Source organism: Pezoporus flaviventris, unplaced genomic scaffold (assembly GCF_033815535.1).
Source record: "Pezoporus flaviventris isolate CSIRO_AGI_PZ_B2104156 unplaced genomic scaffold, CSIRO_AGI_Pfla_v1 ptg000086l, whole genome shotgun sequence".
In the NCBI taxonomy this organism is placed as follows: domain Eukaryota; kingdom Metazoa; phylum Chordata; class Aves; order Psittaciformes; family Psittacidae; genus Pezoporus; species Pezoporus flaviventris.
The window spans coordinates 2,388,270-2,412,693 of NW_026892634.1; the positions used below are offsets into that span (position 1 = coordinate 2,388,270).

Here is a 24,424-nt window from a genome sequence, read left to right on the forward strand (position 1 = left end):
ACACTGAAAGATTTTATTTCCTTTTTTTCTTTTTTATTCTGAGGACCATCACCTTAAACAAACTTGTTAGCCATTATTGTTAATGTGTATTTGTGATGACCAGATCTTGGCCACTAAGGTATAATGAATGCTTAACGAAGCCTGCAGCTTCTCTGATAGTAGCACTTTAAAAATGTAATGGAACTTGACTAGTTGTGTCCTATAGCATCTGTAAGCTATTTCAGCTCATCTATTTCTTCAGCCTAAAACAGTATGTCGTAACGTAAGACCTAAGCTGCAAACAGACAGACTAAACCTTGTGGCTACCACCAATGCACATAAAACATTACTGCTGCTCCTACATCACTCTGGGCTGCTTAATCACAACACCTATCTCCAATATATCAACACACCCTTACACAAAAATGTAAGTGAAATTAGTGTGTAACTCTTTGTACCGAGTTGCAGCTTAATGTTTACAGAAGTAAGATAAAGTAAAAAAAAACAACACCTCCCTCTTATTTCTGTGTCTTAAAATGCTACACAAAAAAAAGCTCCCCTCTGAAAAATTTAAGTGGGAGTTGTGGGTTTGACTAGTAATTTCCTACCTACCAGAATCAGCATAAATGTGGGGCAGAACTTCCTACCTATTGTTTTTACCCTGTTTATTCCAGTGATAGACAAAGACATTTAAACTCTCAAAAGAAAAGTGAACTGACTGCAAGTACACAAAAGCATTCATTCCTCAACCCAGATAGCACTCAATTTATCTAATCTAAATGTGTTAAATGACAGTATTGTCAAAGGTGGAACATGAATAATAAAGGCAGCCATTTTATCAAACCTGCACACTGAGAAGCAAAGGTGAAAAGTATATTATTTATATCCAGTCTTCTATTCAAGCCACTTCAAACTGAAGAGAAATTAAGGCAAATTGGGGAAAAGAAGAAAACAGGAATTATAAGGATCTTCTCCTTTTACACAATAAAACTATATGAAGTACAACATTCTTCAGTAAAGAAGTTCTTGATGCTGATTCTAAGGTATCAACTTCAGGTCTTAAAGAAGAATACTTTGATTATAACTTAACAATGACAGATACAGAGGAGAATGTCAGTATCTGCTAATCCGTCATTTGTTTCTGCTGCACCAAAATAATGTCTACATTAAAAAAACACTCCACTTACCAAGTGCACTTATAGCATCCTCAAAAAGATTTGATCGAGATGTATCACCTGTTGTACTGTAAGATGAAGACAAGTGCAATGGTAATTACAAAACTTTGGAAAACTTCCTGTTTTTCAAAAAAGCAGCAGCAGCTGTAACTCTAATAGCCCCTTTTGTTTCTAAAAAAACAACAAAGCTTTCCAAAGAACTCTCTCTTATAGTGAGATCAGACTTTATAAACTTACAAACCTTCCAACTGCCCCCCAGTAGTCTGGTTCTTGCCCACCTACTCAAGGATTGGCCATTTGTTTGAACAGTTTAAAGGGTGGGAGAACAAGGTAGATTTTCAAAGCACACAGCAGTTTCACTAACTGCTTCCCCATAGTCGCTGGTTTGACCTCAATGAGGAATATAAACTGCTAATATTTGTAATTACTCCATCTCAAGTTATCAAAAGCTGTTAAAGGATTAAAGGCTCATCTCCACAAACACCAAGGAACACAAAGGCACAACCCCAGGCAGAGGAACTTCACCTAACATAGAGCCAAGGGTGCCCGTTTCCTGGCTCCTCCCAGGGCTGCCACTGAAAGCACCAGCCCCTTCGTCTCAGGGTGACACCCCGATGGTTCAACAGGAGAGGCCCTCCGGTCTCCACACAGACCAAAGGGCATTACTGCCTACAGGGTAGTGCAACGCACCATGGGGTGCCAGAAAAAAGCATTTGGCAATTGTACAAGACTTATGGGATATCATGGGGAAGAACCAAAGGCAGGTAAACAGAAGCATCAAGGCACCCTACAGATGAAAAGCATAGCTAAAGAGGAAAAAAAAAAAAACAAAACCAAAAAACAGGGGGGTGGGAAGAAAATGGGCCACATTCACATGTAAACAGCACCTCCTGGCCATGCCCTGCACCTGACTACCAGTCCATCCTGCCTTTTAATTAAATTCCATTTCCAACTACCATAACTATTTTTCATGCTGGGGGTGTCTGTATTCTACATGCATGTGTGTGTATAGAAGTCTTAACTGCCCACAGCTGGACACTGAACAATGAGCCACAGAGCTCCACGTCTGTGAAGCCAGCAACTGCAGAGACCAGGCACTGTGGAAGTCTCAGTGCCAGCAACTGGGAAAGCGACCAAGGGCTCCCTAAGTGCCTGAGGTGTTGGCAACTGAAGGGACAAGACATACGTATTCTGTGTGGAGGCATACACTGGCATGTGTGTAATCACCCGCAAGCATCAAGCTTGACTACATTAAGTAGGATTGATGCTTGAGAGCTGGTTATTGACTGGCTGTAAATTAAGAGCCAGTTGCTGCAGAGACTGGAGTGCCTGAAAGAGGAGCTGCTGGAAAGACTGTAACGTCAGAGGGTCAGCTACTGGTTAAGGTTATAGGTCTCAATCAGCTAGTGGAGAGATCTGTTCATATGGCAATGAATGAGGCAACTGGGAGACCAGAGGGGACTAGCTACCAGGTTCAGTGAATACCTACAGTCAGTTCCTGGATTTATCCTCTGTGTGTGTGCATGCATGCATATACATGCAAAGAGAATGTGAGTATCAGCAACTGGAGTGGGGCTGCAGGGCTCAGGCTGTCACACACCCAGATGTCAAAAACCTAAGAGACTGGGAGATCTAGGGGCCAGGTATTGAAATAGACTAAGGCCAGCTACTGGACAAATTTGTATGGTTCATATGTATGCCTGTACATATGTATTCTGCACTAGTAGGCTTTGCCTTGAGTAGCCTGAGGTGAACAAAATGCTACTGCTGTGCTGTATGGCTGTTAAGTGCCCTTTGTTTCACGCCTGTGTTAACCTTTGCAGCCAGCCATATATACAAGTATATACATGTTGTGTGTATGTGCTGGGAATAAACATTCAGTCTTGATACTTGATAGGCCTGGGGTCATGGAGCTGCACCAGCTCCACATCTATCAGCTACCAGATCTGACAACTCCTATCAGCAAATCAAAGATAATCAGATTAATCTGAATGAGTTTTCTGAAGATGCCACTAAAAAATCTAACAAGATATTTACAGAGATGCATTTTATTAAGAAAAAAAAATCAGTTCCAACAAGAATGCTTCACTAGTATAAATTATAACTAAAAAAGATCAAAGTGAAACAAGACGAGAGCTTGCCCGGCCATGGCTCAATATGCCTTCACCAGCCTCAGTAATTTAACTGCTAAAGCAAATCAGAAACAAGCAGTACTCACTGAAATTAAGGCAGATGGTAACTACAATGTATTTGTTAAATTACCTCTTGCCTCCTGTTAGGTATGTAAGGCTTCCTTACCGCAGTTTTACATACTGCAATCTGTACATGGAAAACCTGGAAAGCACTTGTTTTAGTATTAAATATTAAATTGATCTTTGAATCTACTGGACAAGCTGAGCAGCAAAAAAAAAAAAAAAAAACAAACCACAGCCATTAACATTATATATAAAAAAAAAAAAAAAATCGAAATTTATTCAACTGATAAATAAAGTTTCATTTGTATTCCATTTTAAAAATATGTCTATTTCTCAGAATTCCAAAATTAAATAATCGATTAGGCTACCAACTGCAAGAAATTTGTGTTAATTTCAAAATATTAGGCAATTGCAAGTTTTGTTTCCTTATCATCAGTATTTGATAGTGTTTAAATACAACCACTTCAAAGATCAATGTCTTGTGCACCACATAAACAACATACAGATCGAAAACCAGCGTACGGAAATGTATAATGCTATGTAGCACTGCAAGTGCCATTACAGTTAACAGCATTTTTATCCCGTGCAAACTTAAGCAAATTAAAGTGAGCAAAATAAGCCACAGTATACAACAGGGATGAAACTTCTAATTTCCATTTGATTTTCTTAAATGTAAAGAATTCAGGTTAAAAACTACCCCAGCTCCCACAGCTATCTGCAGATGGGTCAAAGAACATTCAGAACAAATAAGACATTACATTATTAAGAGCAATACTGCATTTTGGGAAAACAAACAAACAAACAAAAAAACAAAACCACAAACAAGCAAAAAAACCCCACAAAAAAAAACAAATAAAAAAGCACCCACCAAAAAACACTCTTTCCAGAAATTAAAGAGATTCTTACAACAATAAAGAACTTATTGTTTAAGTCTAACCAGCAAGACTTAAAACACAATCAGAGGTCTATGAACAGGAGAGGACATGCCCCTCTAAGTCTTTTAAGAGCTTTGTAAGTAGATCTCCATGCAGGTGAATACCCTCGGTCTGAAAAGAAACTTGTGCCACAGTAACTTTGAAATACCTAATGGGAGTACAATCCCGTGTCATGCAAGTCTCCACTCCATAGGTTTAGTCCCAAGATCACACTTCCCACCAGAGAAGGTGTAAGCAGTGAGGGGCACTTCTTACCAGCATATTATAATGCTATACTGGAGCCAAAGTCTGAAGTTACAGCTAAGAAAAAGGAAAAATGACATAGAACTGAGAAAATGACTGAACTAATACTGTAATGGAAAACCCAACAAAATCAAAACTAGAAGCAATAGAAATGGACAGGGAAAGCATTTTCGGAGTCTCCTTTGTACCTGTCAGTTGACGATGGACTGACAGCAGCTGGTGTCTCGGGTAGCTCTTCTGCTAGCCTCTCTTCTTTAGGATCACTCACAGGTTCTGATTCACAGGCAACTACATCTGGTGCTGGTGGTAGAGGAACAGGAGCTGGTACAGGGGCAGCATCAGGGAGTGGTGCAGTGACTGGTGTGGGAGCTGTAGTCGTTGAGCTAGTAGCAGTAGTAGCATTTGACTGCTGAGTCGCTCCAGTTGCTGCTTTGGCCTACAGGGGGACAACAGAACTCAGAGCACAAAGCTCCTAAACTCATGCTTTCTATAGTCAACGTACCAATTAAGACCATTTGTATTTGACACTGCTGCCTCAACATCCAGCATAACATTAAAACATTAAGTCTATAATGTATCACTGTGTTTAAACAGGTGACTAACAGGGTCAGTAAAGTACTTAATTATACACCTAAGCAGCCACACTATTTGAGCATAAAGTAAAATGCAAAGTTAAGACTAAATATTTACAGATCGAAGTATTTTAAATGTAAAAACAATCTTGTGTTTTACAAAAGCACATTTTTCAGAAGAAACTAAAATGGCTGTCTAAAAGACATCTGGCAAGTGTAACAAGCATAAGGTTTTCTCACCACTCAAATTTGGAAAAAAGTGCTGAAGTCAGAAATCACTTTCATCATGAACACTATCTTGTTCATATTTGTCAGTGACATGGACAGTGGGATTGAATGCACCCTCAGCAAGTTTGCCAATGACACCAAGCTGTGTGGGTCGGTTGATACGATGGAGGGAAGGAATGCCACCCAGAGGGTGACGCCGACCTTATGAAGTTTAACCATGCCAAGTGCAAGGTCCTACACCTGGGTCAGAGCAATCCCAGGCATAGCTACAGGTTGGGCAGAGAAGAGATTCAGAGCAGCCCTGCAGAAAAGGACTTGAGGGTGTTGGTCCATAAGAAACTGAACATGAGCCGGCTTCAGCGTGCGCTTGCAGCCCAGAAAGCCAACTGTATCCTGGGCTGCATCAAAAGGAGCGTGACCAGCAGGTTGAAGGAGGTGATCCTGCCCCTCTACTCTGCTCTCATGAGACCTCACTTGGAGTATTGTGTGCAGTTCTGGTGTCCTCAACATAAAAAGGACAGGGAACTGTTGGAACGTGACCAGAGGAGGGCCACGAGGATGATCAGGGGACTGAAGCACCTCCTGTATGAAGACAGGCTGAGAAAGTTGGGGCTGTTCAGCCTGGAGAAGGCTGCGTGGGGACCTCATAGCAGCCTTCCAGTAGGGGGCCTACAAGGATACCAGAGAGGGACTCATTAGGGACTGCAGTGACAGGACAAAGGGTAATGGGTTAAAACTTAAACAGGGGAAGTTTAGATTGGCTATACAGAAGAAGTTCTTTACTGTGAGGGTGGTGAGGCACTGGAATGGGTTGCCCAGGGAAGTTGTAAATGCTCCATCCCTGGCGGTGTTCAAGGCCAGGTTGGATCGAGCCTTGGGTGACACGGTTTAGTGTCAGGTGTCCCTGTCCATGGCAGGGGGTTTGGAACTAGATGATATTAAGGTGCTTTCCAACCCTCACTATTCTATGATTCTATGATCCTATTTGCCAGAAAATGAGATGCTAAGCAATTTAAACTTAACCTGCAACAAGTTTTACTTATGCACTCCTTATATTCAAAGCACTACATAAATGGGTCCCCAGCGATCAATTTTGGGCCTAATGCTGTTCAGTATCTCATAAATTATCTGGAAGATAGGATCAGGTGTACCCTGACCCTGTTTACTGACAATACCAAACTGAGTGGGGAAGTGAACACTTAGGGAAAGCCACCCTGCAGAATGACCTGGACAGGCTGGAAGAGTAGGGCAGAAAGAACCCTATGAAGCACATCAAGTACAAGTGTAAAGTCTTGCATCTGGGCCAATATAATCCATGAGTGCAGCACAGGCTCTGATCTACACAGCTGGGGAACAGGCCTCTGGAAAGGGATTTGAGGGTTGGTCCTGACACATAAGTTCAATGTGAGTTAACAGCGTGCAGCTGTGGCAAAGAAAGCCAACAGGGATTAAAGACATCACCACCCCACTCCACCCAGCGCTTGTCAGACCACAACTGCAACACTGTTTTGCTCTGGTCCCTGCTATACAAAAAGATGTGGAAATGCCCCAGACATGATTGAAGGACAGGGCAGACTCCTGTTGAGGAAAGGCTGAGAGAAATGTGTGTTCAGCACAGGGAAAACAAGCGTCAGGGGACACCTCATCATCATGTTCCACTATTTAAAGGGTGGCTACAAAGAAGATGGAGATTCCCTTTTTACAAGGAGTCACATGGAAAAAAGAGGGGTAATGGGCACAAGTTAACTCCCAGGAGATTCTGACAGGGCATGTTCATAATGAGAACAATCAGCCATTGGAATCCCCTCCCCAGTGAAGTGGCAGATTCCCCAGTATTGGAAGCTTTCAGATTTGGCTGGCCAGGGCGCAGGGACACCTAGTCTAGGCCACGCTTTTCCAAGAGAGGTTGCACCAGCTAATCCTTGAGGTCCCTCCCAAGATGTTATATGAGCTGTAGATGGGAGGCTGGGGAGGAAAGTCCCAACATCACTGTGAGGGTGATGAGGCACTGGAATGGGCTGCCTACGGAAGTTGTGAATGCTCCATCCCTGGCAGTGCTCAAGGCCAGGTTGGACAGAGCCTTGGGTGATGTGGTTTTGTGCGAGGTGTCCCTGCCCATGGCAGGGGGGGCTGGAACTAGATGATCTTAAGGTCATTTCCAACCCTAACTATTCTATGATTCTATGATAAATAACATTACACATACTTGAGTTCCATAGGGAGCACCAAAAATCCAGCAGAATCAAGGACTACCAAATCTATAGCAATAAATTTAGAGTGGTCAATACTAGCATGTAATTGTGAATTAATCTTCACATTTCTATTGGAAACATGAATTTTGCTTGGGTGCAGTATTAATCCTATTATATAGAAATTACACTTTTCAGAATGCATGTAACTTTCAGCTAAAGTAAAGGATTATGTTCTTGAAAGCTGTGTCCTATGATTATCCTTGAGTGACAAGCCTGACCCCATCTATGCCTTACCAAGAGAAACAGCTGAACTTTAACAAAACACAACTACTTATTCAAGGTGAATCACTTTCAGACAATGTTTGCTTAAACTAAGAAAGATATATTTCCTCCTTTTGTCTAAAGGAAAGGAGAGGCTGAGAGCAAATGGCTTCCAACATGACTGGCAAAATAAAGAGCATTTTAAGAAACATTCAAAGTAAAACACTGAAACATGTCTGAGCATCAGACAAAATCAGCAGTTGTGCTTATGTGACAGGACATGTCTTATCTAGAAAAGAATCAAAGCAAAACTGAGGTCAAAAGACTTAGCACAAAGACTTTAATACTGAAGAAATGCCCAACTCCAAAACACAGGTCCTTTTTAATATAAGGTACTGCATTTAACAGGTCTTCATGGAGATCTGTGTTTCTTCTGCTATAACCAAAATGCAAGCTGTACTCTGAAATCCCATCTGCACCTGTTTTCTTATACTGGTAAATGCCTCTTCTCCACACAACCCACAGATTAAAACACTCTTTCTTCAGGAAGACAGCAGTAACAGTTAAAAGTCAAACAGGGAATCTAATGAGCTAAACCAAACAGAAATGAAGGGCAAATGAATAGTGTTTTCTTTAACAGGAGAACTTCTAACTCCAAAATTAACTTATGACAGAGATTAAGTCAGTTTTATTCAGATCCCAAAGGTCTGAAGTGCCTAGAAAATCGGTGGCTTGATTCCAGAAGCAATCTCACAAGTGGCTAAGAGGAGATACTTCAAATACACGCCACATGACTGCCATTGCAGTCATTCAAAACTCACAGGTTTGTTGATTGGCATAGGTATCCTTTCTTTAGTGGTTTAAGCTGTTGAGTTTGAAAAAAGAAACAGCTATGAGTTTTGAAAAGCAACATGGAAAGACTGGAAGAGACCTACATAGGGAATTTAGTAACAAACGTTCCCTTTTTCCTTTTAATAATAAAATACTAGAAAGACAATAAAGAAAAAACAATAAAATCAGCCACTGACAAATTTTGTCTTCAATGTAAACATTCAGCACAGAACAAAAATAACAATCAGCATAGGCCAGACAGAATTTTGAAATAATATTTCGTATCTATTCACACACGAATTTACTTTTACTGTTGACAAAAACTTTCACATAATCAAACTCGACTTGTTTTAAGGATAGGCACATACAATCAGTCACCACAATTAAAAGAAAAACAATGCAACTGCTTTTTCAAAGATAATTACTCACTTTTGTCACCATAACAACCACAAAGTTCTTCTCATCTATTTTGTATTCCTTAAGAGCAGTATCATCATTCAGGATTTTACCTGGCAAATTAAACAAACATAAATTAAGAAGTTATTAAACAGATCATTTGATGATCTCAAGATTCCTTCACAAAGTTCAAACAAAAGCCTGTAAAAAACACATTTTATGCAGATTAATAACCTTACAAAAAGTGGTTCAAGTATTAAGCTTTAGCAGTAGAGCTGCCACAATTTTCCTCCTATGCTGTCGACAGGACTAGTTAGCTTGAAAGCTGTTGCTCCAAGTGTTGAAGACGCTTCAAATAATTCAAAACAGAAGCACTAAATATCTAGCAAAAGATTTATTGGACCTTTAACACAGATGAAAGTAATGTAGACAAAAAGCTTCAGCATAAAATAATCTTAAGTAACTTATGACTGCTTACACACTCTAGATACAGGAAGAAAATTCGTTTCTGCTTTTGTTTGCTGTTCAGATGCAGTAAACTATTTACAGTTCCCAGAGTCCGCCACAGACTAAGTTTATCTGCATATATTTGTGACTTTGAAACTTTAACAATTTAAAAGAAGGCTAAAGCTTTAGAAAAAGTGAGAAACTTTCCATATCCTGCCACCTTGACAGATGAAAATAAATAAACCAGAAAAAAAAAATAACTTTTGAAACGTCATACTCAGAGATAGTACTGTGGTGAAGTAGATTTGTCTCACGCTTAGAAGAACTGAGAAACACATTAAACCACAGACTTTCCTTTTTATTTTATCATAAGCTGATCTAGAGGCAGTACCGCAAATCAGAACACTAGGGGTATTTCGCACCACTTCCCCATTTCAAAGGGAGAATTTTCATAACCACTCTCAGTGCTAGTGGAATACACCACTTAACTGTGTATAGCAAGATAACAATCTTATCCTGATGATTACAAAGAAATCAAGCAACATAAGCACATTATGACACTTTGAAAACAGATGAGGTGCCACTATCTTACTCTACTGGTTCCACCAGTCTTGCAGGTCAAATACTGATTATATATACTGTAGCAGTAGTAATATCTGCAGCAGATGGTGCAGCATCTGACTCAGAACCTACACAGGTTTCCTTACAATTTTCAGGTTTATAGACACTTCAGGGAAGAAACATGCACAATGTATATATGCAGACATCCTACACTTTCAGGACACACCACTCACAGGGTTTCTAAACTTTACCCTAGTAAAGACAACACAACAGATCTATCCCACCTCTCATTAACATAACTTTATAAAAAAATGCAAGCATTTTTTAATAATAATTGTATACTTTTATACTTTTACACTCAGCTGGGATATTACTCTCCTTTACCAAACTATAAAAAGTTTAAAGCTCATTTTAATCAAAAATGTCATCAATGCACCTTTGTAATATCTCTTGTCCAAGAAAAGAAAAAAAATAAAAAACAAAACACAAAATCGTTTTTTGTATAGTCTTCGATTCTGAATCGTATTTTCTAATTTTTGTGAGGATTATGCAATGCTGAAGATAAATTCAGACTTCTAAAAATACTTATCACATCGTATGATCATATGCAGCCCTTGTTTTTATTAATCACAGAAATGTAGTATTAAGAGCATCATGCAATTATACATATTGCACAAGGCCTTCTGCCTTGCTCATATTTGTTTTTATACACGACTTTTACCTTCCTGATCTTGATGTACATTCCATTCACTGAAGCACATGGGACATAAAACTTGCTAAGAAACATAGTCCTAAAGACTCCATACAAACACAGAGAGACTCCAACTTCTCTTCTATTAGCATCTTTCTATTGTGATTAGTGGCTTTAGCTTCATAGAAGTGGAAAAGTAATGCTGTTTACAAAGCAGTACACTGAAGAAGTAAAAAAAAAAAAAACAAAACCAAAACTTCTTTCAAGCACAATTTGAGAGGAAAAAGCACTAGAGCGGGTACTGGAACAGAACTTTAAGTTCTGAAATGAAGTAAGAACAAAAAACCCTGGGACTATGTATGAGTGCCAGAATGGACCAGCAAAGTAGAAAACAGTAAAAAACCAACCAACCAAACAAAAAACCTGCCTAAAAATATTAGAACTATGTTAGCTCAAATACTGTAACTTTGTGTCTTTAACATCAGCCTGCTTTTTAGTGACATAGCTTAAAAGTATTGAAAGTACCTTAGTATACAAAACATTTGGTGGTGGGTTTCTTTTGTTAATACATAAGAAATAAGGTTATTAATGCTTCAGCTATACACAGCATAAACTGTACAAAAAAAACAGTTAACCCAGAACATCAGATGTGATCTGCTTAAATACTGATTTCTTTTAACAAAAGCTATTTCCACTTCAATAAGCACACCTCATCCAGCACTAAAGCTGCTAGTGTATCACGCTGCAAGAGCAAAGATAAAAACAGACGTACTAAAACCTGAACAATTCTGATTCAAAATTAAGAGTTCCCTTTGACAACAGATTTGTTGTTGGTTTGTTTTTGTGGGGCTTTTTTGTTTGTTTTTTACCCTGTTTGCATTTCAGTACTTACAATCTTTAGAAGATTTAACACTCACATAAAAATCAAACAGTAACATAAAAAAACAACATAGATTCATATACAATACCTTCAGAATATTCATTACCTGCATAAATCAGTTTTTGGCCAGCTACTGGAAAAGCATCTTTCCCCCTTTCTGACTCAATCTTCTCTTTCAGTTCCTTCACCTGAATGACAGAAATATTCTTAATGAGGGGAAATAAAAAAATAAAGTTTCAGAATACAAACCTGTTTATGCACATTTTGTTCCAAGTTTTAAATCCTGAAAGGTTGCTTTCAGTCATATCTCATGTCAAGTACATCAGTCTTCAAATATACCACTTCAATCTCTTGAACAGCAGTGTGTTCCCTTCCCACATAGTGCCTAGTGCTTAATCAAATTGTAAGCAATTTCTCCATGAGAAGTCTATATACTAGTTTAAAATACAGTGAAAAAATAAGAAATGGGGCAAAAATGCTTTTGACCCATTTCCCCTCCCTGTTATGTCTCTGAATGCAGGGTGGTACAGATGCTATATACAGCTCACTGCTTTCTTCTTCAAATGACTCTTCAGAGAATGTGTTTCTACGGTAAGGTCACCATGACATTCAATTTCATCCACAGCAATGACCTGAAGCTTTGAGATGCAGAGACTTGTGCAAACTGTCAAGTTGTTAATATTGTATAAGCGGTTTTCAACTCTTTCCCCTCTGGAGCTCTGCATAGCAATTTTAAGCTTTCACAGCAAAGTGTTCAGTCTTATTTACTTGCTTATACAGATCTCTGCCATAGTCAACACTTTAGAACACCACATACAACAGCTCAAATGACACTGAGTGTCAGAATGCCCATATCCTATAGAAAGGCTGCATAATGCTATCCCGAGAAGATAAAGGATGTTCCTTTCAAAGCATTTCTGTATCGATACATTTGAAATCATATTTTAAGACAAGCTGCCTGTATAAAAACATTAAATATTCCTGACACATGCTCCAAATATATGTAGAACAAACAAACGCAATATTATAAACTTATTACTTCAAAATAACTTCATTTTCTAAAGTTTTTTCTCCTGAATATTGATAAGCTTTTTTCTTGAAACACCGTAATTGAGATGTGTATACCTAGCTATAATAGGACTGACAACTACTTGTGCCACAGGCAACTTTAGTATTACCATTTTTGTTAATTTTTAAAGCTGTAGCTTACTATTAGGGTTGCTCGAGTAGTAAATACACTGGAACAGTATCTTAAGGTGCAAAGTGGTAAATATTTACTGAGAAGTGGAGCTTTGTGATTCCCAGCATAATTAAAAGCTGTTATCCATATTTAAGTCATGCTTCTTGTCATCACTTTATTTTTTTCTGTTCATGATATCTTAAATCTTTGTGTTACCTTTTCCTTTATTGGTCCTGTCACTTCTCCCTCTCAGGTATTTTCCCATATTTCTTTATCAGTCTTTTCACCAGGCTAATGCTTTCAGTTTGGATGTTTGGTCCAAGAGGGTTAAACCAAACTTTTTACACTCACAATGGAGCTTCATCTTTTCAGCAGTACACACACAAAAAAGTAAGTTTGTTTTACCAGGCTTTAGGACCCAGCAAACGAGGCTGGCAGAATCAACCTCTTCTGTAAACTTACACCTGATGTAGGTGATTAAATCACTAGCCACACAAGGATATAGAACACAGTTTCCCTCTATGGAACTACACCAATAGGAAGCCAATTCTCTTTCCCCAGCAGATGACGAAGGATGCTCTTACACGTAACATCCCAGCACCTGCTAAAAGCTTTAGAAATGGTCTCCACCCAGTCAGTTGCTTTTCCACAGCAAAACTAATAGCAGCTTACTGCCATCCCTAAGTCATCAGGCAGTCAAACCACCGTTCATTTTAATAATAATTTGCTGATTACCACTCTCATGTGCTTACTTTACACAAGTCTGTTCTACCCCTGGATTTATGTTTATTTTTAGAGTATTTCCCTGCAAGCTAGAAAACTAATTTGTGAATTCCTCCTCAATTATCATTCAAGGTCAGAAGTCACTCAAAACTAAACAGTCTCCTTAGGCCACAGAGAAGCCATCAAGCAGTGCTCCATTCCTCTGGTAATTTTTGTGGCCCTCATCTGGACCATCTCCAACAGGTCCATGTCTCTCGTGCAGTACTGCAGGTAAGGTCTCACCAGAGCAGAGTAGAGGGGCAGAATCACCTCCCTCAACCTACTGGCCATGCTTCTTTGGATGTAGCCCAGGATACAGTTGGTTTTTTGGGCTGCAAACTCACATTGGTGGCTCATGTCCAGCTTTTGATCCACCAGCACCCCTAAGTCCTTTTCCATAGGGCAGCTCTCAATCCCTTCCTCACCAGCCCATGTTGGTATCAGGAACTGCCCTGACCGAGGAGAGGACCTTGTATTTGACCCTGCTGAACCTTACAAGGTTTGCATGGGTCCGCTTCTCTGACTTGTCCAGGTCCCCTCTGGTTAGCATCTAGTCTCCTCACACGTGTAAACCAAAACACTCAGCTCGGTGCCATCTGCAAACTCATGGAGGGTGCACTTGATCCCACTCTGTGTCACTGATGAAGGTATTAAACAGAATGGGTCTCAACACAGACCCCTGAGGGATGCACCACTTATCACTGATCTCCATCTGGACATTGAGCCATCGATCACTACCTTCACGATGCAACTGACCATCCAGCAATTCCTTATCCACTGAAACAGTCTACCCATCAAATCCGTATCTCTCCAGTTTAGAGAGAAGGATGTTGTGGGGGACTGTGTCAGAGGCTTTATGCAAGCCCAGACAGATTGACACCTGTAGCTCTTCCCTTGTCCACCGACACAGTCATTCCATCACACGAGGCCACTAGGTTGGCCAGGCAGGACTCGACCACAGTGAAGCCGTGTTGGCTGTCTCAAATCACTTCCCTGTTCTCCATGTGCCATCGTGTGGCTCCTGGAAGGATCTGTTCCATGATCTTCCCAGGCACAAGGGCGAGGCTGACAGGTCAGTAGTTCCCAGGGTCTTCAATTCTACCCTTTTGAAAAGTGGGTGCAATATTTCCCTTCTTCCAGTCACCAGGGACCTTGCCTGACTTCCATGACTTCTCATCATGGAGAGTGGGCTGGCAACTACATCAGCCAATTCCCCCAGGACTCTGGGATCCATCTTGTCATATCCGATAGACTTACCTATGTTGAGGTTCCTCTGGTGGTCATAAGCCTGATCTTACAGTGTGATCGACTTTGTTCCCCCATTCCCTGTCTTGTTGTTTATCCACTTGAGAGGTGTGGTAAAGAGAAGCTGCCAGTGAAAACAGGCAAAGTTGTGGAGTACCTCAACCTTCTCATCTGCTGTTACCCATTTGCCACTTGTGTTTATCCACGGGGGTACGCTTTCTTTACCCCTTGTTTTCTGACTGGCATAACTATAAAAGCCCTTATTATTGTGTCCCATGCAAAGTTCAGCTCCGGTCAGGCCTTGGCCTTCCTGGCCCCTTTCCTGCACAACAAGGCAGCATCCTTACACTCTTCCCAGAATGCATGCCCTTGCTTTCACTCTCTGTGCATTTCCTTCTTGCCCTTTTAGTTCGACCAGCAGGTCTCCAGTCATCCATGCCAGTCTCTTGCCTTCCTCTTCCTTTCCTGATTTCTTAGAACTGGGGATTGGGAGCTCTGGTGCTCTATAGAAAGTGTCCTTAAAGATCTGCCAGTTCTGTTCTGCTCCTTTGTTCATGTGGGCAGTTTCCCAGGGGTTCTACTGACTAACTCCATGAACAGCTTAGTATCTCCTCCCATGGCCCTTGAAAGCATATTTACCACACATTACACTGCCATATAGACATTGTTCAGTCAGGTGAGGATGATGCAGCTGTAGCAGACAATAAACCAGCTAATGAAGCAACAAACTGACTAGTGCAACACATTTTACTACCCTTATTCAAACACCATGATCAGCAACAGATTAATGGCATATATTGTGCCTACTATTGAAATGTCCAAGGATAAGAAACTACTTAGCTTGTAACTAAATGCTTTGTAGCAGCTTTAATTACAAGAACACGTTTAATTCTAGCTACTTCTACACATAATAAAAAGCAGATTTCGCTGGCACAAACTTATACTTACAGTAATCTCTTATACTGTCTTCCTAAACAGGACACTCATATTCAGTCAAGAGACCACCTAGATGTTTGCATGAACAGACTGCTGCCCTACTTCAGGTTCCAAAGGCATAAGAGATACAGTAAGAGAGCAGTACCATAGGAGAGGAAGCTATTTTTGAATCGAGTCAGGTTTACAAGGTTAGTGAATGACTGGGGTAAAAGAAAATTACTCAACTAAACAATGTGTTTAAAATTACTCCAGTATTTTAAAACAGCCTCACAGGCAATATAAAGCATTCATAAACTTCTGTATTTGCTACTTGCATTTACTGTGCTGAAGTATACAAAGAAAGCAGCTGCATTGTCTGGAAGATAAATAGTCTGGAATTGGCAAGGTACAAATTCAAATTTAGCCCTGACATTTACTTCCTGAGCAATTACCTCTGCCTTTCTAATTTGCTCTCCAAAATTGAGCTCATCTACACCTAGCTGAAGCTCATCAGTCTAGTATTTGCTGTTGTTCATTGCCTAGAGATCAACAAATTAATTTCTCATCTCAAAGTTAGCCTCTGCACAGTTCTATCCTCCATTTCAAAATTCATCTAAGTCCTGTTTAAAAGAGGAGACACTAGGGTCAGTTCTCTGATGCTAAATAGTGACTGAAAGATAGTCTATAAGCTCCATCGTTTAGACAGACTTTAGTTACCTTTAGTTTAGCTACATTTAGCTGCATACATGCAGCTCTGTACTAACACATGAACACATAGATTAAAACAAACCTTTTAGCAACAAGGTAAATAAAGCTCAGCTATCTGTACCTTCCAAAACCACAGGAAGACACAGAATCATAGAATGAAAGAGGTTAGAAAAGGCCTTTAAGATCATCAAGTCCAACCTTTACACAAGCACTGCCAAGGCCACTACTAAACCGTGTTTTTTGAACACTTCCAGGGATGGTGGCTCCATCACTTCCCTGGGCAGTCTGTTGCAACACCTGAGCACGCTCTCAGGGAAGAAATTTTTGCCTGATATCCAACCTAAACCCTCCTTGGTGCAGCTTGAGGCCGCTGCCTCTTGTCCCATCTCTTGTTACGTGGGAGAATAGACTGACCCTCACCTCACCATAACCTCCTTTCAGGTAGTTGTACATGGCTACTGACAGCTCGAGTGCTCCCTCTGAACCCACTAGTGCTTGTTTTAAGGAGAAAGCTTACTTTCTCTGCCATGCATGGTCATGCTAATTAGCATATACAACCATCCAGTACCTTTAAGCAGACAATTTCTAGAACAAGGATCATTCTCTACAGACTGATTTATAAGTGTAAAAGCAATACAGTGGTTTGACTACAAACAAAACTGATACGACATTTTAAGTAATTAGAAAAAGACAAAAAAAAAAACCCTTCCCAATGCTGCATTCTGACAAACCAGCTGGAGGGGTAAAACAAGTTTTATTTAGATATGTATTAACAACCTTCACTTAGAAATAGAAGGTGCAAAGCTCAGACACTGAGGTATGGGGGGAAGGGGGGGGTATAGCGATAAGGACTTCAGCCCCAGTTTTGGTCCCTTCCCTAAGCCTAAAATGCCTCTGATGCAAACCCACAAGGCATGAAAGAGACAGAGGGAACTAGGGCCAGACAGCCTTGCAATCACACTCTGACTTGGGATGATTACAGCAGCCACAAGCCCTCTCCTTTTCACATTCATTTGGTGCTCCCTGTAGGGCAGCATTCAGAGGAAAGCAGCTGAGGCTTCCTGTCTGTCACTTATAGGGCCTAGGTAAGACATGCTGCACTTCATTATAACCTGTAAAATTAAAAAGTGGTTTGTTTCAGTCCATCCAAGCATCCTGTCTGGAACAGTGACCAAAGACACAAACTTTGGCAGAAGAAGATGTTGGAGCCATATCTTTCAGTCCTGTGACTTTACCTAGCCCTATAAATTTCCCTGCAGGAAAGTATTTTCCTGTATTTCTGAAAGACAATGAAAATCTTCAAAAGCAACAGAGCCTTGGGTGACATGGATTAGTGGGAGGTGTCCCTGCCCAGGGCAAGGGGGTTGGAACTAGATGATCTTAAGGTCCTTTCCAGCCCTAACTATTCTATAATTCTATGCCCTTGTATGGGCAAAGGCAGCAATGGTACTGTTGAAATAGGAAGGTTATCTGCTCATGCTGTTCTTTGATTAACACGTACTCTCTACTCCCTGTAAGTTCCAAAAGGAACTTCCAACCCGCTGTTATCCACATAAAGGATGGGCATGTTTGCTCACCTATTGTTCCTGCAAAACAGATTAAATGTAAGGCACAATTAAGTACAGAGCTATCCGTAAGTGTGTCCATTTTAACTTCTCAGTTTACTGGCCACCTTGGTAATAATGGTGGTCTTCAGAAGACTGGATTGCTCAGAAATACAACACATAATATTGACAAATTATTAAAAGTACAAAGGTTACTTTTTCTTGCTGGCAGCTAAACTGAATGAGAACATTCCAGGGAAAATAACTGCAAAATCACGGACACAGCCAATGCATTTGAAAAAATGGATAACATGTGAAAACCTATTCTAATATGAATAAAATCAGTTCTATCCCTAATTTATGCTACTTTAACCTTTCCTTTATTAAATTTTTAATAATATGTGCCAGTCTCCCTGATGTTCTTTGGAAATTACATTAGAACACTCACTAAAATTTCAGAGAAATATTCCTAAACATGTGAAAACCTACCCTTCTTCAGCCAAGAATTAAAACAACTGAACAATTTCCCTTGCTTGAAAATTCTAACTAGCCAGGAAGCAGGAAAAAAGACTAGTTACTGAAGAAAAGCACTAGGGAAAAAAAAGGGACAAAACCCAACAACCCAACAGTTAATAAAATAAACAGGGATTATCAAGAGCATAACTTGAAAATGCTATGGTCTGCAAAGAATGCATAAAAATATTGGTGGTGAAAATAAATAAATAAATAAATAAATAAAAAGTGCCCCAAAACTCATTCTGCTAATCTCCAAAGCTACAATTTTTGCAAAGTCATCTATGAAACCTCAAGCAGCAACTACGTGCCCTTTAAATTCACACTTCCTCTGACTGTGCAAGTACATACACTCAACAATAAAATCCTAAGAAATGCAAAAGAATTGCCTCTAGAAGATGAGAAACATACCTGCTGCAAAATCAAAGGAGAACTGGGAGAAAAATATCAGGACTTGAGAAGAACATCTTTAACCTAGAAGAGTATCTCTGGATTCTTGAACAGGATCATAGGAGCACTTTGCCTCTAACCATTAAGATTATAAACTCTCAGAATTACAAAACCAATCCTCTAATTAGCAACTGCTGCACTGAAACACACGTAGAAAGGAGATCGTAAGCATAAGTTCGTATTTGCTTAGAGGTTACAAGCCTCCAAGTGAGATTTTACCATTTCACCCGATAATATTCTCTGGCTCTTGCAGAACTGTTTCTGAAGTTAATTCTTCTGAAAAATACTATATACTATATATATATATACTATATACTCTATACTATATATACACTACATACACTATACTATATACTGAATATAATACATTCAGCAGAACTAAAATGACCAAAACTAAATCTACTGCTTTTATATCTTCTTATATCACATGGAAAAAACAAAAATCAATTTCTTATGAGATAAACGTACTATTGTTTTAAATTCTTTCAATTTTATATTGAATTGTTAACTTAATCTTTACTAATGCTACTATACCAGGAGATGGTTTTCCAACAGAAGCCCACAGTTTACCAGGACAGCTCTAAGAAGTATGATAAATATATTTTACAACAGCCCATTATTTGTTTCCACGAATCCTTCCTAGCCCCACATAGAACAAGCATTGGTGCAAAGTATGGTTTAAGATTACACAGGCTTTCAATATGCATTTCCTTTTTTTTTTATAAGATGCTTTAGTATAGCACTCAATATACTGAAGGCACACATGCAACTACCACAATTTTGTGGGTTCACATACAGCATTAGCTTTCATATGGACTCACAAATCATAGTCTGTGCATTCAGACAATAGTCTAAAGTAATTCAGAAATTTAGAACTGCACTCTCTGAAAAGAACTGAAGCAGCTTGTCATTTTATTAGACATCCCCCATGGACGTATCAAAACATACTGCCACTGTATGCACCACCTCATTCTCATTAAAAAGCCAAAATGTTCTTATACCCCCTAAAATCAGAAAATACAAATTCTTCGCTATGACATTGTCTTTTAAAAATTAAAGTATCTTTTTCCCCTCAAGTATACCTGTTTTGCCTTGAAAAATTAAATATATGCCAAAACTCACTTTTCTCCTTATTACATACCCTTTGGATCCTGCTTCATTTTTGCTGGATCACACTTCTCACACATTTAATACAGCTTTGGTTAGTATCTAGCCTAAATTTCTAAACCTAAAATCCAACAAAGGGCCATAACATTAGCATCCAAAAATCCCCAAATACATTTAGCAATAAAGCATAAACTTGTTAAAGAGGCACCAGAACATACAGAAGTTCTGTGGAAGAACAAACTTTCACAACTAATTGTCCTGTTGACTTGGTGTTAAACAAGCCAGAACTTCATGGGTGTTGAAACATTGTGGCAGACCAGTGAAACATGAAAGCCCATATTATGCACCATAGAGACTGTGGCCAAAAGGCATCCTGAATATTCCTCGCAATGCTCTGCATTTTGACATCAGGGTTTTAGGTTAACAGCACAAGGAAGCTGAAAATGAAATAGAATAGACTTTCAATCGGCATTTCATTTTTAAAGAAAGTTAAGAATGTTAAGATTTTTTAAAAGCCTATTTCATGTCGACACAGTGATAACTACAACGGCAGCACTAGATTTTGAAGCCTACAGTGTCATCACTGTCATCTCAGACAACAGATGTGCCTACACAGGTCTGAATCAGTTTCAGACTGAGCTTATTTCTTGCTCCTAACACAACATTTCACGTGTTTACTCTCTCACAGTGAAAACCACATAAAAAGTAGCTTGCGTAGATAAAAACATGCTTTAATTTACCCTGGTTAAATCTGAATTTTCAAGTACAGAACTGACCCGCTCAGAACATAAGAATGATTACAATGGGTAAGTCCACCTCTCTGAGGAGCACAATCAGTTCTTTAATTCCTATGCACTCCACAAATTTACCCCAAAAGTTAGAAAAAGCAAAAAAAAAACAAAAAAACAACAAAACCCACAAAAAAAAAAAACACAAAACAAAAAAACCACCAAAAAAACACCACACCACATCCATGCCTGCAAAAACTCTTGCATTTAATAAGCCTTCTCAAATAATAGGGTCTGGGGCTAAATCTTTCCAACTTTTTTAGGTAGTCAAAATATTTGACAGTCTTCACCTAGCACTTTCATGAACAAGAATACTCCATGCTTCAAGTCTAATTTTTATTCAGTTAAAATACTCAGTTGGCCAATACTTTAAAACACAACTAAACTAAAACTGAAGTCACATTACAAAAAGCCATTTTGAACTTAAAAATTCAACTGTCCAATTAAGCAGGAAAAAAAAAATATGTATCAGCTAACTGTGCAAAAGCTTTAACAAGCCTAGTTACTATGAAGTGTGTTGCTTCAAATTCTCACTGGAAGGTTTGTTTAAATATCCCTTGCTATTAATGACAGCCTTCGGTTACAAGCATGAACAGTCGTCAGAATACTACCTTGCACTGTAATATCAAGTCTCTTTGGATATTTTCTTTTTTTTTAGTGAGACTACGGGGAGAAATTGCTAGAACCAGAAATCAATTTTAGAGAACGAGAATCCAGTTTCTGAGCAACAAGATTCCTGGGCCTATCACAACTGGATGATTTTTGGCCTTGTCACAGTATAGGGCACAACTCCAAGTAAACAAGCCTACCTCTAGGAGAGAAACACACAAACTTCAAAGAGTAGAAGTAATTCTCCTTACCTCCGCAGCTCTCACACATTTATTTCAAGGTGTTGGAAAATTATCTAAGAAATCAGTGCACTTAGTACAATTAGTATTTTTCAACATCAGATTTGAGAACTTTCAAACACACACTTGCAAAACACCTGATTAACCAATTACATTTTGAAGCTTTTTCCCATTTTAACAGATTTGGTTTCTAACTGGAGGCTCAAAACTTTAAGTTCCATGATTTTCAACACTTTCAATAAGAACTCCTTTGTGATTCTCTAAAAAGTAGGTAGTGTTGAACACATTTCTCACCTCCACACCTTTACAGCTAAGATGAAGGATTCACCCCTCTCACTTTAAAAAAAAGATCTCCTCAAATCCTACCCCTTCTCTTTCCTCTGTTTCACCACCCATCCCTAGCCAAAACGTGAAGCCTTATGCTCATGAAAATAATTCATTTCAGTTACTGAGCTACTGTAAAAACTACACTTACAGAGTGTGCAGTCTAATTTCCGCCAGTCAACTCCTAGCTAGTGCATTTTGCTGTCTCATAAGCTGGTGGGGGTTTTGACTGGCAATGTGTCCTAAGTCCTCTTCCTGACTTTATTTCTCAGGACCTTACTGAATACAGAGAACAGGAAAAAAGAGGGAAAGAGATCTAACCCTCATGAACAAGTAGGCTAATACCTTAAATTCTTGAAGGTTTCCAACATCTGCTTAAAGAGACATATGCCACCTGTCTCTTCCATACCAGTCAACCAAGCCAACTCTGAGTCCAAGTTTAACTGCCACCCTTTATTTTTCTTAAGATGAAAGAGAGTAAACTAACAGACTTCGTAAAAGCAGATGCAGTGTTCCATGGTTTCCAGAGCTTCACTGCCCAGACATCATGTGAAGAGCTGCTGCAGACATACCTTCAGACGCCAAAGTCCCCAAATCTTCCAGAAGGCAGCCACAAGGATGCCTGGGCTTCGCTATCAAAGGCGACCATCTGTGCTCAGGCAAGTGACAAGGCAACTTCCAGCCCTGCAAACTCACTTAAAGCCCTTCTTGTCTCAGAACCCTGTACTTCCCCCTCAGGATTTCTCAGCAGACTCGTGTGGGCCGACAGAAAACATTCACCTGCAATCAAAACCTGCCCTTTCCCCACTCCCAGTCTTGTAAGAGATACACAGTTACTGCAACCTGTCAGTAAGGGAGAGTAAGACTATTACAAACCTCACCACTCACCCAAATGCCTGCTCTGCAGGAGACACCTGCGTTCATGCTAAGCGGTTCGTGGAATCTCACATGCACTCCCTCACCTCGGAGGTGCAGATTAATCACCGTGGCTCACACTGTAGGTAAAGCAAAAAAGCCTCCCTGCAATCAACCACCTCCATCAAACACAGTGTACGATTATCTAAGCATACACGGATGCATTCTGGATGCTCAGGATCTCCTCTCCGGTACACACTCCCGTGGGGAAGCACCCTACAACTCTCCCCACGTTTCCTGCCCAGGCGGGTATCAGCAGAGAGCTACCACCAAGTTTCCCTTCTGCTGCACTACCCCCCGCTTCACCCAAGAGGTCATGACCCACTCCCAATACAAACTAGCAGAAATTATTACTTTCCCCCATTGCCCACTAACCCATGGGTGTTGTCATGTATATTCCCAAAAGGAAAAACTTCAGCTTCCTATAGCCCTCTCGCTCTGCTCCTCTGCAGCACAGCGTCAGCTGCTCTCCTTTCCACCTTCTAGGCGTTCTTTTAGAAAACCAGCGAGGACAGTCAGTCCATCCGCAGGGGGTACGGCCACAACAGCCTCTTTCCTCCAGCTAGGAGGAGCCGCCCTTCCCCAGCAGGAGACCCCTCTGCACTCCAAGGAAAACAGGACCCCCACGACGGGCCTGCTCCACATCCCTCCGGTGAGGCGCCCCGCTCCCCGTCCCCACGGAGCAGCGCACAACCCGCACCCCCAAACTCCTCCCGGGCATCCACCACACCCCCAAACACGCAACCCCGGCCCCAGGCCCTCAGAGGCTCCGGCCACCCTTCCCCCCCGCACTCACTGCCCACCCCTCCCCCAAAGGAGGGCCCGTCCTCCCCGGCCCAGGGCCAGAGCCCCCTCAGTCCTCAGCCGCGGCGCTCTCTCGAAAGAGCAGGCAGCCAGGCCAGAGGCCGGGAAGGGACGGAGCACGGAACACACACACCCCACTCCCGCTTCCCGCTCCTGCGCGGGCCCGCACCGTCTGCTCGGGGTCGATGTCGATGCGGAAGGTCTGCTGCTGCAGCGTTTTCAGTGTGATCTGCATGGCGGCGGCAGGCCACGCTCCTGCCTCCGTGTCCCCCACAGCGCAGCGGGGCCAAGCACGCAAGAGTAAGCGGGAGAGGAGCGAAGGAGAGGAAATGAGAAACCAATATAGGAAGCGAAGAGAAAGAGGGAGGAAGGCGAGGAGGAGGAGGAAGAGGAGGAGAAAGTGGAGGAGGCGGAGCAACGGCTCGCCCTGCGCCGCGCGGCTCCGGCTACCAGTCACGCTCCCGCGCAGTGGCGGGCGGGATTGAGGGGCGCTCGGCCCTGCTGCCCTGGCTCGGAGTGGCGGATACCCGCTCCCGGTCTACGAGGCACGGCGTACGCCTGCGCGGAGCCACCGCTCCTCCGCCGCCAGCCCGCGGGAGGCTGGGCTGACCGCGGCCTACCCGCCTGCGCGACGCCCACTTCTCTGTCCGACACCCGGCGCACTCGTTATGCGCAGGCGCGGAGAGCCGCGCGGCCGGGGCCGGGCTGTTGCGCAGGCGATGGGAGCTGAGAGGT

At 41.1% G+C, this 24,424-nt stretch overlaps 1 protein-coding gene across 2 annotated transcripts in view; it reads right to left on the bottom strand.

Annotated features, from left to right (window-relative positions):
* Positions 1 to 24,043, bottom strand: part of RAD23B (RAD23 homolog B, nucleotide excision repair protein) — a 37,057-nt gene extending 13,014 nt beyond the window's left edge. Inside the window, exons 1-6 of one of the 2 annotated variants that reach the window (XM_061475639.1) lie at positions 23,859 to 24,001; positions 22,859 to 22,965; positions 11,693 to 11,774; positions 9,041 to 9,120; positions 4,716 to 4,963; positions 1,167 to 1,222 (exon numbers count right to left, since the gene is read on the bottom strand). In XM_061475639.1, coding sequence (XP_061331623.1) covers positions 1,167 to 1,222; positions 4,716 to 4,963; positions 9,041 to 9,120; positions 11,693 to 11,774; positions 22,859 to 22,894 — 502 coding nt within the window. In that variant the 5' untranslated portion in view covers positions 22,895 to 22,965; positions 23,859 to 24,001. Of the gene's footprint in view, positions 1 to 1,166; positions 1,223 to 4,715; positions 4,964 to 9,040; positions 9,121 to 11,692; positions 11,775 to 22,858; positions 22,966 to 23,858 lie in introns of both variants that reach the window. The other variant, XM_061475638.1, reaches the window with a different exon arrangement.
* Between the last annotated feature and the right edge of the window lie 381 nt (positions 24,044 to 24,424).